General features: G+C 50.2%; 1 protein-coding gene across 1 annotated transcript in view; it reads left to right on the top strand.

Moving 5' to 3' along the window:
* Positions 1-15,095, top strand: part of ABCC8 (ATP binding cassette subfamily C member 8) — a 78,261-nt gene that overhangs the window by 50,927 nt on the left and 12,239 nt on the right. The window contains exons 17-27 of the mRNA XM_030333082.1: positions 3,252-3,284; positions 5,065-5,100; positions 5,819-5,917; positions 6,998-7,082; positions 7,734-7,814; positions 9,681-9,818; positions 11,268-11,393; positions 12,298-12,397; positions 12,632-12,873; positions 12,965-13,131; positions 14,681-14,750. Of these exons, the coding sequence (XP_030188942.1) occupies positions 3,252-3,284; positions 5,065-5,100; positions 5,819-5,917; positions 6,998-7,082; positions 7,734-7,814; positions 9,681-9,818; positions 11,268-11,393; positions 12,298-12,397; positions 12,632-12,873; positions 12,965-13,131; positions 14,681-14,750 (1,177 nt within the window). The remainder of the gene's footprint in view (positions 1-3,251; positions 3,285-5,064; positions 5,101-5,818; positions 5,918-6,997; positions 7,083-7,733; positions 7,815-9,680; positions 9,819-11,267; positions 11,394-12,297; positions 12,398-12,631; positions 12,874-12,964; positions 13,132-14,680; positions 14,751-15,095) is intronic.

Genomic DNA, 15,095 nt, shown 5'->3' with positions numbered 1-15,095 from the left:
GGTCCAATCTGCCCATGTAGATCTAGAAGCCTTTGGGGAATAGGGGTAAGGTGCTCAGGTAACCCCTGAGCTCAGGTTTCCTGGAGGAGGCAGGTGTGGCAGTATGGTAAGCAGGCAAGACAAGGGGCCCTGCATGGAGGTGATGAGCCAGACTTGGTCTTTTTTGTAGTCCTGAGTCTGCCACTCACTTGCTGTGTGGCCTTGGGCAGGTTATTTTACCTCTCTGAGTTTTAGTTTCCTCATCCGGACAATGAGAAAAACCCTTTCCTCTCTCAGAGACTCGGCATTAGGACCCAATGACATTAATTGGAAAGGGCTCTGTGGTAAAAGGTAATGTTTCAAGATAGCTACAGGCCTGTCAGGGGCAAGATGAAGGGACCATGGGGGCCCAAAATTCTAATTTCCTCTTCCAACCCCTTCCCACCTCTTCCCTTTTTATTGGTTGCTGGTGTCTTAAATGAGTGGTGAGCTGTTCAATTTCTCCTCTGTGTGCATCTCTGGGACCAAGGATGATCCCTCCAGGTCTCCAACCCCACGTCCTTCCCTCCAACCGGCTATGAGCTGTTTTTATAATATGTTCTCCCAGTGTCACTGAGGTTTGTGCCATGACCCCAATTTTATACACAAGGAAACAGAGGCTCCCCTAAGGAAAGGGACTTGCAGAAGATTTCACAACCAGTGAGTAGAGAGGCTCCTCAGATATGAACTTCGGAGCCCATATTTTTTTTTCCAGTTCTCTGCACTGCCTGCCCGCAGTTCCTGCCTCTTCCTCCCACCTAGAATTCCCTCCTTCTGTCTGCACTCTGTCATCCCCTCCCCCACCCTTGAGAGTTCTGCTCACCTCTGACTTCTTGGAGCCTTTCCTCACTTTCTCACATTTCTTCTCCTCCAAACTATATTTAAAATTTACCTTGTTCTCCAATTCCAGAAGATTGTCCATAAATTAGAAAAGATACACAAGTATAAAGAAGGCAAAAACCACCTAATATCCCATTACCTAGAAGTTTCCAATCTTCTTTCTAAGCATTTGCATATGTGTTTGTGGGTCCTTTTCCCCAAAATTTATATAATACTTTCTTGCTCCTACTTCTTTTTCTGGCCCTCATGACTTTCTGACTTCTGTACCTGTCTGATTCCCTCTACCAGAATATGAGCCCTATGAGGGCGGGCTCTGTGCCTTGATTTCAGCTTGGTGTGCACACACCTGCCCAGCACCTAGCTGGTTGGAGGGAAGGACGTAGGGTTGGAGAACTGGGGAGAATTGTCCTTTCAGCTCAGTGCCTGGTTTCAAAGGTACAGGCAGAGGAGGGATGGAATCACCCCCACACATTTAAGACCCCAGTAATCAATGGAGAAAGTGCACGCCACATGTACCATTTTGTACTTTTCAGATGGAAACATCTACACACAAAGCCTTGGGGAGGTTCGCTCTAGGGAGGCTGGGGCTACACTGTAAAAAGTTAGAGATGAACCTGGATCCACACCCCAGCTTTCTCCCTTCCTAACTGTAACATTGGGCGCATTATGCAAACTCTGAGGCTCAGTTTTCCCATCTGTAAAAAGGGGACAGTAACACCTCTTTAAAGTATTGTCCTGCGGATGACATGGCAAATACAAACAACTTCACACTGCCTGGCATGAGGACAGCCCCCACTGAGTGCTAGTCTCCCTCCCTCCCTTCTTCCCAAATGATTAAGATGTCAGTTAACAGCCTCCCTTTATTACAGGTCTGTCATGTGCTAAGCAATGTAGGGGTTGGAAAAGATGCTCTTCCTGCCTTAAAATCCCACTGGGGATAAAAGACTTACACAGGAGCTGATTAGAGACTAAGGTAGTCCATTATGAGGGCTAATTGAGCAACCCAGACAATGATACAAAATGAGTTAGGACCGGGCACTGGGGTCCACAGGGAGGCCACAGATGCACTTTCTTCCAGATAAATAACAGTCTTTGCAACTCTGGAAGCAATCAAGGCAGGAAGACTCCAGAGATAAGCTTATCTGGGCCTCGGCCGCAGAGTTGGCATTTGTAAGCTTTGGTTTTTTTATCTGTCTCATGTTACCAGCTGTCCAGAAAGTCCAGCAATCTGATGGTTGGGAAACCCAAGGTTAGGTTGGGTTGAGAGAACGAAATGAGACCACAAAGATCAGAGAACAGAATCTGAGGGGACCTGTAACCACGTATCCATCAGGATCTCCTCTCAGTTCTGCTCCTCAGCAAGGGACAGAAAGGAATTCATCAGGTTCCTTGCTGCCTCTGTTTTTTTCCATCCAGGTATTCCTGACAAATCACAGTGGAGTGGTGTAACGTGGTCATTAAGAGCATAAAGCTTTAGAGTCAGATAAATCTATTTTCTCTGCTATTTGCTGGCTGTGTGGCTTTGGGCAAGTTACTTAGCCTTTCTGACCCTCACTTTCTTTGTAAAGTGGAGACAGTCAAAATAAACCTCTTTCGTATGATTATTTTAAGCTTTAAGAAAGATGATACTATTACGATACTTATCACAGTGCTTATGAAAGTTCAACAAATGTTAGCTGGTTTTAGTATGCCTAACGTCAGATCTGTACGAAAACAGAGTGGATTATTTTTCCCCAAATGTGCATGTCAGAAGCACACACTTTATTGGCAGAGGGCTACTTGTGGAAGGTTGAGTGGTAGTCTGGAACAGAACAGAGTGCTGGCAAAGTTGGCCACAAAATTCAGGTCGCCTCACTCAGTGCTTTTCATAGTTTTTTTTACTATAATCCACTCTACATCACAGTCCACTACATTCATGCATTGATAGATAAGGGGGGAAAAATCCCAAGAAAATACACATGTAAACCACATGCTGGGCACACTTTTTTTTTTTAAGTGCGGTCACAGTTCACTTACTTTAGACCCAATGATTGGGTCCCAATCTACAGTTTATAAAATGATTCTGACCTTGGCAAAGTCACTTTCCCTCCCTGAGCTTTAGTTTTCCCCCGTGTTAAACCATCGTGACACCCAGCCAGCCTCACCGCTACTCTGAGTCAGGGGCACAGATTTAGCTCTTGCTATTTGGAGGTGCTCATCTAGGTGCTGTGGGAGGGGCAGTGATTGAGAAGAGAGGTTTGTGTCCCTAAGGAAGCCACTTGGGGACACTGGGGAGGGGTGGGAGGGATGGGAGGGGTGGGGATTGTGAGGATCTCTCTCTCCAAAGACCTTTGTGATGGAGAGAAAGGCAATGGAGAAGTAACTGGTGTTGATTTTTCCCATTTGTACCCCAGCAGCCTTCCTGATGAGACGGGAGAGGACCCCAGGTATAGCCTTGGAACTGGGTTGGAAGTGGGTCCCAACGAAGGGAAGGGGCTGGGGGGCTGGGAGGGCTTGTGGGGTTGGGATACTGAGTGTGGACGGCAGGGTGTGCAGCCTACATGATTTCATCGGCACAGAGCCTTATAACAAGGCATGCTTTCTCAAAGACGGCAAAATCTGGTTCTTAGAGAAAAAAAAAAACTTAGATGTTCCAGTCTGTGGCTCTTCAAAGGGCCTTATAATATATAAACAGATATACAATATATCTGTGGTTTAAAAACTTCATGGTGGGTGGGGCACCTGGCTGGCTCAGGGCTCAGTCAGTGGAGTGCACAAGTCTTGATTTCAAGGTTGTGAGTTCAAGCCCCACACTGGGCATGGAGCCTACTTTAAATCAATCAATCAATCAATCAATCAATTAATCATGGTGCATAGTCAAAAAGTAGTTTACTGCTTGCCACGGGTTGGTGGGAAAGAAGAAAGGGAGTAACTGCTAATGGTACAGGATTTATTTGGGGGGGGTGATAAAAATGTGGAATTAGTGGTGATGGCTGTACAACCTTGTGAGTATACTAGAAACCACTGAATTGGAAAAGAAATACACTAAGGAAAGGACAATTGGGAGAGGGGGGGATGTGTATAAAAAGTCCTTAGGCGATGATCCTGAAAAAAAAGTTAAGCAACAGGGCTGTAAGAGAGGAGGTAGATCTTCCCCAGGCCAGACAGGAAATTTGGCCTTATTGCTTTATGTTCAGGGTTCAGTCTAAAAAATCCAAGTGAACTAGATTAATGAGGCTCTGAGACACTGAAAACCTTCCCGAACCTCACATCTCCAAAGAACATTCAAAACACACTGGAGGTGGTATGAAGTCAGGGCTGGGAAGGGTGACTCAACTTTGTAAATACCCCTAAGTAGTTTCATAATTACTGGCCTTCCCTCTAATACCAGAATGTTTCACTTCCCCGTGTTTTCTTTGCCCTTTCTCCCACCTTGTCCCTAAGTGCCGGGGTGTGATGACAGGCCCAGCCTCTCTCGCCATAGTAACCATGGTTCTTGAGCCAAAAGGCAGAGCTCATGGTATGTGACAAGTATGACCGTGTGGATGAGAACAGCGGTACAGAATAGCTGACACTAGAGCTGTTCCCGGCCATCCAGGGCATGCGGTCACTGCAGCTGACACATCTCTCCCAGCAGATACCCCAGATTCCACTCTTGTCTTCTGACAGGGCCACATGAGGCTTCAATTCATGCCTGGAGCCCTTCTCGGCCCTCTGGCTGCCACCCCGAGAGTTCCATGGGCCTTAGGTTCCCACGCACAAGCTGTGGGCCTGGCCTGGCTCCTGCCAGACAGCCCTCCCGGCCTCGGCTGTTTTTGCAGCCATGTCTGCCTGAGACCCGAGTCTGTGCATTTGAGCCCCGATGCAGAGGCTGGGTCTGGAGGAGCCACATGTTGGCTTTCATAGTCCTCTGACACAGAACTCCCCCCAACACACAAGATTACACCAATGCTGCCTTTCCCTCATTCTCCCTCTCAACTGGGGCCTGGGGCCCTCTGCACACCCCCCCACACACACACTGGGGATGCTACACAGTGTCGGGCAGAGGAGGCTCCCCCAGGATGGCCGCTCCCCACTCTACACCCCTCCGTGCAGCATGTGGCTGCACCCCTGGTCACAGGGGCAAACAGGCACACTCATGCCGGGTTTGAGGGAGTTCAAAGGTCTGTGAAGAAGTTGGTCCACACACGTGAGCCCTGAAACTGTGTCTTTTCTTCCCTGCTGCAGCCCAGAGCGGGAGACGGTGGCCGATTCGGATGTGAGGTACTGTGACCTGGAGCACCTGCCCCGTGGGCAGACTTCCTCAGAGGGGCTCTCAGGCCCAAGGGAGCCACAGAACTCTTGAGGGCAGCCCCACACGTCCCAGCTCCGCTGTAGGGAAGAGGCCCAGGAGGGCTCTGTGCTCCATCAGATGCTTCAGAAGCCACTGCTGCTTCTGTGCATCAAGCGGCTCCCTTCACACCAGATCACTTTTATCTGGTGGTCATACCCCCCCTTTTTTTTTTTTTTTTTTGGTCTTCAAAACCTGTATCACACTACATGTGGTTTCCTTGGTTCTGCTTTTTTAAAAAGTTCCACTTGGAGAGTTATCTGCTGACATCAAAATCAAGTGATTTGAGGGCCACTCGGGGAAGAAGGAAATTAGGGGTCAAGTGTTTACTTGGTTTGGTCACACTTCAGGCTCCTCCTAGCTCTGGGTAGAGACTCAGGAAGAATAGACTGCAGGGGTGGGACAGGCTGTATGCAGGGCAGAGCAGGGTTGAGGTCCTGTCCCCACCCCCCCGCCCCCCCCCCGCCCCGGTCTGCTACGACCCAGGCACCCAAGCCTGCCTCTGGCCCTGGGGAAAGAGAGGCCACCAGGGGCCACACAAAGCTGGCTTCTGCCAAGTGCCCCTCCCCAGTCTATACCATCTGCTTGACAACTGCCTCTGAGAATGAGCCCCCAAGAATGCCTCCCCTACTCCTGCCTGCTTTGTTCCAGGAAGAGAGGCCCCGTGGCGTATGCTTCTCAGAAACCATGGCTGCTAAATGCCACTGTGGAGGAGAATATCACCTTTGAGAGTCCCTTCAACAAACAACGGTAGAAGCCTCTTGGTGGGAGGTGGGCTGCGGGGGCGGGGAGAAATTGGTCAAGGGCAGCATTAGCCAGCCCTCCCCAGTGCCCAAGCCCTAGCCAGCTGCCCTGCCCCTCCATCGATCACCCACAACCAGCCATCCTGCTCTCCAAGACGCTTATCTGAATCCCAGCCTGTTCCATATGGCCCATCTGGAAATGATCCAGATGTGCCTGGGCATCAGGGCAATCCAACTCCTGTATGTATGAAGGCAAGGCGGGAGGGGAGCGTGCAGGGGGAGGGATGTTGTGTGGAAGCCCCGATGGCCTTCTCTTGAGGCTAATGGCAAGACTGACCCAGCTTTCCTTTATTCCCTACCCTCGCTGTGCAACTGATGTATTATTTTCCCTCCAATGATAATAATAATTGCTACCATCTATTGAGCTCTTAGGTGCGAGGTGCAGCGTCACGCTCTTTATATGCTTGATTTCCCCTAATGCTCATAACAACCCCAGTAGGCAGCTACTATCATTATCGCCCCCAAGGCTCAGAAAGGTTAGGTAACCTGCCCGAGGCCACCCAACGAAGAAGTGACAGAAATGGGTCTCAAATCCAAGGTTGCCTGACACCCAATTACATGTCACCAAGACACTCTGATGCCTCCATGCACCCTGGCTGGCACCAGCTAAAAGCTGACCAGGGAAGTATGAGAGGAGCAGGCTGGGCAAATATTTGATCAGCCATCATCATTACTGCCTAAACCAACCAGCAGTGATTTTTGCTGGCAGTGCCCCAAGTGTGGGCTCTGGCTGGAGCTTCTCCCACTGCACAAGGGCCATGGGCCCCCTCTTGTCATTTACGTGGCATATTTACTACTATCCAATTTCATCCTTCAAATATTTAACTGGCCCCAAGACTCTGTGAGGTGCTGCCCTCAGCTCTTTTCAAGCTCACATGGTGTTTGCTTGCACCCAGGCAGAAGGCCATTAAAGCCAATGCTCACCCTGAGCACAGCTGCCCGGAAGCTAATGATTCTCTGTCAGTGCTCAGGCCCAGCTCTGGCCAGGCCGATCAGCTGTGTCCGTCCCCACCCCCAACCACTCCAGGTACAAAATGGTCATCGAAGCCTGCTCCCTGCAGCCGGACATCGACATCCTGCCCCATGGAGACCAGACTCAGATTGGGGAACGGGTTAGTAGCAGCCTCTATGGGGGTTTTTCCAAGGCTGGGGCACTCAAGCTTCCCTGATCCCCACCTATCACCACCAGCATGCTCTGAGCTCATTCTCAGGGAGAGGAGGTGACTGGAAAATAAGAGGGTAAAGGTGGAAAAGCTGCCTGCAGTGGGGACAAAATGATCTTGAACCTTGGGCTGCTGGTTGTCCTTGACAGCTTTGCCACTTAGTGCCTCCCTAGGCTGGAGATTTATTCATGCCCCACGTCTATACTCGGGGCCCACATGACACTGTGCTAGGCCTAGGGTTATATCCTTCATGTACACTGTCCAGATGGGACCCCTCCTCCATAAGCTTAGACAAATAGGATTCTCCCATGATAGCCCTCCTCATGTATGATTGAAATCCCTACTTCTGTCTTGGTTGTCACTGGTCAGATGGTCTCTAACACCTACTTGATGAATCTTCAGTGTCATGGGGATCATGCTCCCCACCTCTGAATGAATTCAGTAAATATGTATAAGTTCCTCCTCTCTTCAAGGTGAGGAGGGACAAAGCGACGGGTAGAGCCAGGCCGCTATCCCAAAGAGCTCACAGGCAAGTAAGGGCCAGGACGGTCTTTCCTGAAGGGCTATGAGAGCATAACGTTTCCTCTCCTTTGGTCACAGGGCATCAACCTATCTGGTGGTCAACGCCAGCGAATCAGTGTGGCCCGAGCCCTGTACCAGCACACCAACGTTGTCTTCTTGGTGAGTGCATTAGCTGGTATCTCCCTTGTCTCTGGCTGCCTCCCTGGCTCACCGCCTGTACACAAACCCACACAACACCACCCAACAGCTCCCTTTCCAGGAGTAAGCCTCTCCTGCCAGAGATATTACTTAATCATTGATGGGGAAACTGAGGCAAGGGTAGTGCAAATGACCCACTGTGGACTTCACATGGAACTCTGCAGTAGCCATGAGGGAAGACAAGTAGTAATTACAGGCTGCCTCCCTATAGGACAGCCTTAACCTATCAACACTTAGACCCACTACAATAACGGCAGATACATGGAAAGTATGCTGTCACTTCCAATCCCGTGTTCCGAGCAGACATTGCTAATTGATCACAGCAGGGGTAATAGAAAATTCAGTATCATCAATGAATGCAGTTCTGTGAAACCCCACATTAACTAGATAAGTTTCCCACAGAAACTTAACCTGGCCTCAGAATCCTTGCCACCACCCCACTCCGAGTAGTCACTAGCAATCAAACATGAAATAAACTAATTAGCTGTGCCTGCCCTATTTCATGCCAAGTTCTGTGTGAGGTGCCTTAGTTGATACTGAGGGCCAGGCCTTGGCCTCAAAGATTTAGAATCTGACTAGGAGATAGAGCTCACCCACACTCAAGAGCCACGGCCCAGTTGAAAGCCAAACTGTGCAGCACAGTCTAGGAGGAGGCTTGTCCAGGGAGACAACTATGAGGGCTAGAATAATCAGGGAGAGCTTTCTGGAAGAGTGAGTCAGGTAAACAGAAGGAAAGAGGAAGGCCATTTGGGTAGGGAGTCAGAAGAAGGAACCAGGTCTCTGATCCGGCTTTATGCGCTCCCCCTGTTCCCAACACACGTAAAAGCTCTCCAATAAACACACTTCAAAATGTAAAGGTTCATAGTCTTTGTTACCATCCAACATAGCACTTTACAAAGTACTAGCTTATTCATGATCTTTTTTTTTTAATGTCTATTTTTGAGAAAGAGAGAGAGAGCACACAATCAGGGAAGGGGCAGAGAGGAGGAGACACAGAATCCGAAGCAGGATCCAGGCTCTGAGCTGTCAACACAGAGCCCGACACAGGGCTTGAACTCACGAGCGGTGAGATCATGACCTGACCCAAAGTCAGTCACTTAACCAACTGAGCCACCCAGGTGCCCCTAGCTTATTCATGATCTTATATGAGCTTTAAACAACCTTGTTAGAAAGAAGTCAAGTGGATATTTTAGATTATTTCAGCAAATGTGTATTAAGCTCCTACTGTGTACCTGGCACAGGCACAAGGGGTATCAGTTCCTGGGGGCCTCACAGGAGCGGACAAATAGTTATCACAACTGGAATCGAGAGGAGGGAGGATTAGGCATGGAATCAAGAGAGGACACAGGAAGAGCTAGGATGGAGCACTGAAGGATGAGTAGGAGTTCACCAGGCAGACAAGAGACAAAATGGTGCTTCCGGCAGAGGAAACAGCATAGGTAAAAACTTGGAATGGCAAGTTCTCTGGAATCCTGGAGTACAGGGAGATTGGACAGGACAGACAAGTGAGACCAGAAAGACAGACTGAGCAAATAACAACGGGCCTAGATCACCGTGCTAAGGAATTCAGACTTGGTAGGCAGTGGGGAGCTATTGAATGTTCAAGAGTCAGGAAGTGTATGTGATTAAATTGAGAGCCATATAACTCATAACTGCCTCATTTTAAGATGAGGCATCTAAAGCCCAGAGAGGTGAAGTATATTATCCAAGGACATTCAGCTAACTAGTGTCAGTCCCTAGACCAGAGTTGGTACAACTCTGATGGTTTTTATACTCACTGTTACCCCCTCTGCCCACATTTACCCCCACCTTCTCCCCTCTGCCCAGGATGACCCCTTCTCAGCTCTGGATGTCCATCTGAGTGACCACCTGATGCAGGCCGGGATCCTTGAGCTGCTCCAGGATGACAAGAGGACAGTGGTCCTAGTAACCCACAAGCTACAGTACCTGCCACATGCAGACTGGGTGAGAGGCCACAAGGAGATCAAGCTGTGGAGGGCTGAGGGGGCAGAAGCAGTAGAACATCTTCAAAGGAGTCACTCAGTGTCTCAGTAGCCATTGCTGAGGGCCACAAAGCAGAAGAGATCCACACTGAATGGCTTCCTGCAGACCCTGCACAGGCCAAGGGTTTCACATCACCTACAGCTGCAGACATTCCACCCTCACCTGGGGCCCCTGTGGTACCTGCAAGGCTGGCACCAAGAAGTCTCAGAAAGAAACAGACATTCGATTCCCATCCTCTGTTTATGGCCCGGGTTGATGACTCATCCCCTTGGCCTTGGGACTGCCTATTTGGATGGGAAAGCCATCTGCCCGTCCACCCTCTGACCCACAGAAGGTCGGACGGATTCATTCAAGTCAGAATCAGACGGAAATATGGAAACCAACAATACAAGCAGTCGCAGAAGCTTCAATATTAGAATGCGACTTGGTGAAACCCCGCATTGACCACATTTCCATACTCCTCAATCTGTAGATAACAGTTACTTTTTAATTAATTGGAAAGCATTTAACATTTAAGGTGGAAATCATGTGACTTTTAAAATCTGGACCTTGCCTGACTCCTGAGGCAAAATTTGCCCCTGAAAATTAAGGGCGTCCTTGAGCTTCAGGCCTGTGCTATATGGCCCTAGGCCTTCCTTCTGCATGTGGTGAAATCCTCTACTATGAAAAAAGAAAAAAAAATCCGGATAAAAAAAAAAAAACTATTAAAACAGGTGCAGAAGGTCTGTGTCTGAGTTTCCAGGGTGACCGTGGCAAGGCAGTTCAGGACAATCTTTAGTCCAAAGAAGGCTGTCACAGACATGCCTGGTCCCTTGAAGTGTCAGTGAACAGGACTCCCAGGCATCGCTCCCTACACCCCAGCATGGGCTCAGTAGGGGTAAGAGAACAGAGGTGGGTTTCTGAATTAATGCAGAGTGTCCATGAGTGTGAAACATTGAGTGTTTCAAATGAAATCAGTTTTGTTGATTTTAAAGAGGCATGGCCACACACACTTAGACCAATAGGTGCTTTGTCAACCCCGGTGGAACCCACCAGACCTGCCATTAGGAGGAGCTAAAGGTAGCGTGCAATTGGCTGTTAAGTGTGGGTAAACGGCAGCCACGGATGGAATCCTTGCAAGGAATCAAGACACCTGGACCAGGAGCTAATTTGTTCTGCAAACCCTCTTAGCAACCATGGGGCAACCACTGAGAATTACCCCCCAGAAGTACCAATCTCTCAATCTTGGGAGTGTGTTGGTGGGGATAGGTTATCACTACCAGCTCACTGCAGTGGGAAAGCCAGTGGCCAGTTGTGGTGGGGGAGAGGGTGTGTACATGTCCATCTCAGACTCCTTAGCAAGGTAGGGGTGTGACCGCCACTCCCCTTTTCTATTCAGCCCCTGGGCCGGGTCTGTGTCTTCCTTTCCAGATCATTGCGATGAAGGACGGCACCATCCAGAGGGAGGGCACGCTCAAGGACTTCCAGAGGTCTGAGTGCCAGCTCTTTGAGCACTGGAAGACCCTCATGAACCGGCAGGACCAAGAGCTGGAGAAGGTGAGTATGTCCTAAAGGCCAGGCAGCCACCCTCTGAGGAGAAGGTTCTGGTACAATCTGAACACATAAAGGCCTTCCTGCCCTCATTGGCCTAGGAAACCCCCCAAAGGACAGATGTGGGAGCTGAGCATGAACTTCCTCCTGCCCAAGGAGAGCCAGTACCTGTGCCAGCTACCCAAGGCAGAATCAGGTGGACACCTTCCACTTATCCTCAAATAATCAGAAACCATGTAGTTATAAAGCTTCAGAGAATCAACTCAAACTGGCTAAGCAAAGAAAAAGAGGGAGGAGTTAAGGATTGTTCAGCTCATGAAACTAAAAAGTGTCGGCTTCAAGTGAAGCTAGATCCAGGTAGTTAAAGAATGTCATCAGGAACCTGTTTCTCTCCCTCCTTGGCTCTGCTCCCGTCAGACTCGCTCCATTCTTGTGGCAACAGAGAGAGCTATCAGCAGCCGTAGGCTTACATTCTCCCAGCTCCACACCTCTGCCAATTAGAGAGTGCCTCTTCCACAACAGTTCAGCAGAAGTCCCTGAACTGACTCTCCTTTGTCCACTTTGGTCAGGTGCCCACCCTGAATAAATCACTGTGGCCAGGGATGTGGAGTGTGAGATTGGCCAGTCCTGGGTCTCATGCCCACCCATAGAGCCAGGGAGAATGATCAGCCCACCTGAGTCACGGAGACTAAGAATAGGGGAGAGATGGTCTCCCACAGGAACATCGGGGTATTTTAAGCTGATAAACAGGACGAGTAAATTCTGCCAAGACTCATGTCCATCTGGACCCTCCCCCAGGTGGGGCAACCTGGAAACCTGACACTGGTCACGGTCAGGGGTGGCTGTCCCCCTCCCTCCCTTTCCCCTCCGCACATTCTGAGGAATTGGCCAGGCCCCATCTGTCTTTCAGGAGACTGTCGTGGAGAGAAAAGCCACTGAGCCACCTCAGGGTCTGCCCCGGGCCATGTCCTCAAGAGACGGCCTCCTGCAAGATGAGGAAGAGGAGGAAGGTACAGACAGTGGGACTAGGAATGAAATACTGGCCTGAGGTCTGACTGACCGTGGGGAGACTAGGGTTTGGGGTTCTGGGGTGGTGAGATAGTGTGACCTTCATCAAATCCCTCTCCCTTGGTGTGCCTCAGTTTTCCCATCTGTAAGTGGGGATAACATGCCCCCCTCCCACCGGTTCGCCCTCAGAGGGATGTGAAATGTGAAGCCACAGGGTGGGTTCTTGTGGCCTGCAGAGGAGGTAGCTGAGAGTGAGGAGGAGGACAACCTGTCTTCAGTGCTGCACCAGCGTGCCAAGATCCCGTGGCGAGCCTGTGCCAAGTATCTGTCATCCGCCGGCATCCTGCTCCTGTCGCTGCTGGTCTTCTCCCAGCTGCTCAAGCACATGGTCTTGGTGGCCATTGACTACTGGCTGGCCAAGTGGACCGACAGTGCCCTGACCCTGAGCCCAGCAGCCAGGAACTGCTCCCTCAGCCAGGTGTGGCCGGCAGCCCCAGGGCACGGGCTGGGGGGAGAGGGCTGAGCCATGGACACCCCCGGGACCCCGCCTCATTCTCTGCCCGGCCCAGGAGTGCTCCCTCGACCAGACTGTCTATGCCATGGTGTTCACGGTGCTCTGCAGCCTGGGCATTGTGCTGTGCCTTGTCACATCTGTCACCGTAGAATGGACCGGGCTGAAGGTGGCCAAAAGGTTGCACCGCAGCCTGCTGAACCGGATCATCCTGGCTCCCATGAGGTACCCTGCTCCCCCCAACCATGCTGGGGCTGTGGGCAAGTCACTGTTCTCCTGGCTTCAGTTCTCCCATCTATTAAATAGGGATATGCAACCTCTGTCACAGGCTGCTGGGGGTGACTCAAGGAGACAGTGTGTATAAAAGTGCCTTCCTCAGAGCAGAAAGCAGAGAAAAACCAGCATTTATTCAGCCACACCTGGTGCTAGGCATTTTATATGATTAGCTCATCTAATTGTCATAACAGCCCTTCAAAGTGAGAGTCTGCAGGCTCTGCATAGATGTGAGGTTCCCTTCCCTAGACAGATGTCATCTGCCTATCTCCACCCACAGATTCAGCTCTCCCCCTATACCCTCAGCCAACCTGCAGGTTCTGACACTGGGGACATGGGGACATGTTTTCATCCCCTGTGTTGGGCTGGATAAAAACCCAAAGTCTGCTTGGTGGGAAAGAGGTTTTTTTTTTTTTTTTAATTTTTTTTTTTTCAACGTTTATTTATTTTTGGGACAGAGAGAGACAGAGCATGAACGGGGGAGGGGCAGAGAGAGAGGGAGACACAGAATCGGAAACAGGCTCCAGGCTCTGAGCCATCAGCCCAGAGCCCGACGCGGGGCTCGAACTCACGGACCGCGAGATCGTGACCTGGCTGAAGTCGGACGCTTAACCGACTGCGCCACCCAGGCGCCCCGGGAAAGAGGTTTAAAGTGGTCACTGCCCAATAGACTGGCTGACTCAGTCCTTTTTTAAAAATTTTTTTTAACGTTTATTTATTATTAAGAGACAGAGAGACACAGAGTGTGAGCAAGGGAGGGGTAGAGAGAGGGGAGACACAGAATCCAAAACAGGCTTCAGGCTCTGAGCTGTTAGCACAGAGCCCGATGCGGGTCTCGAACTCACAAACTGCAAGATCATGACCTGAGCCACCCAGGTGCCCCGGGGCTGACTCAGTCTTAAAGCACAACAGGCAAACAGGTTATCTGGGCCCCAGTCAGTGCCAGACTCACAATCTTGACTACACTTTTTACTTTTCGGTCTTGTGAGCTCCCTGTGGTCCACAGACATGACCTCAAAGTTTACTTACCCCCTATTTGTCCCAGATCTGTGCTTCTGAAATCCTCTGGTTGGGGTTGGGCTGATTCTGGGTCACAGCCAGAGTGATGACAGGCAGAGTAGCCTTGCAGGGTCAGCCAGCTGACAGACTGTCCACAGGGCCCTGTTCCCCCTGGCACATCATCCCTCTGGAGAAGACTATTTGTCCCCAGGATAGCTGCTGAGTGAGTCAGGCTGAGCAAGAGCTGAGGAAGGTGGCAATTGTCATACATGGGCTTGAGAGCCAGAGAGGTTAGTGAGGGGCCAGCACCCCTGTGGGCAGCTGCAGAAATTCTCAGAAATGCAGGCCAGATATCTACAGACTTGCAAAGGCAACCGCCCCTAGAAAACCAGACCCAGGGATGACTCCAGAGACACCAGAATGAAAGAAATCACTACCCTCATTCGATAAACAGGAAGAAAATCAATAAACGAATGAGTAACTTCTTCTGGTTGCCTCTTAGGTTTTTTGAGACCACGCCCCTTGGAAGCATCCTGAATAGATTTTCAGCTGACTGTAACACCATTGACCAGGTACACAGGACTGTGACCCATTTCCCCAGTTCAGAGAGAGGCCAGACCCCTAGGAGCTTTTCCTCTCTGGTGCTGGCTTCCCCAGATCTGGTGATCAGAGCCCTGTGGGAGGAAGCCAGGGGCCCCAATCTGATTATAATGCTGCCTCTGTGAGACGCTTCCCCTGTGAGATCTTCATGATAAGGCTGAGGGAAACCACATCCCTTTGGCTTCCATCCAATACCCTCTGGCTCACTTCAGTAAGGTTCCAGCATATTCTGAACAAAGGTGACTGATTCTGTGAAGAATATTCATTTCAATTCAGCTTGTGTTCTTTATTTGCCATCGTACTAGATGGTGAGGAAA

Source organism: Lynx canadensis, chromosome D1 (genome assembly GCF_007474595.2).
Source record: "Lynx canadensis isolate LIC74 chromosome D1, mLynCan4.pri.v2, whole genome shotgun sequence".
Taxonomy (NCBI): domain Eukaryota; kingdom Metazoa; phylum Chordata; class Mammalia; order Carnivora; family Felidae; genus Lynx; species Lynx canadensis.
This window is presented reverse-complemented; position numbering and strand designations above follow the sequence as displayed.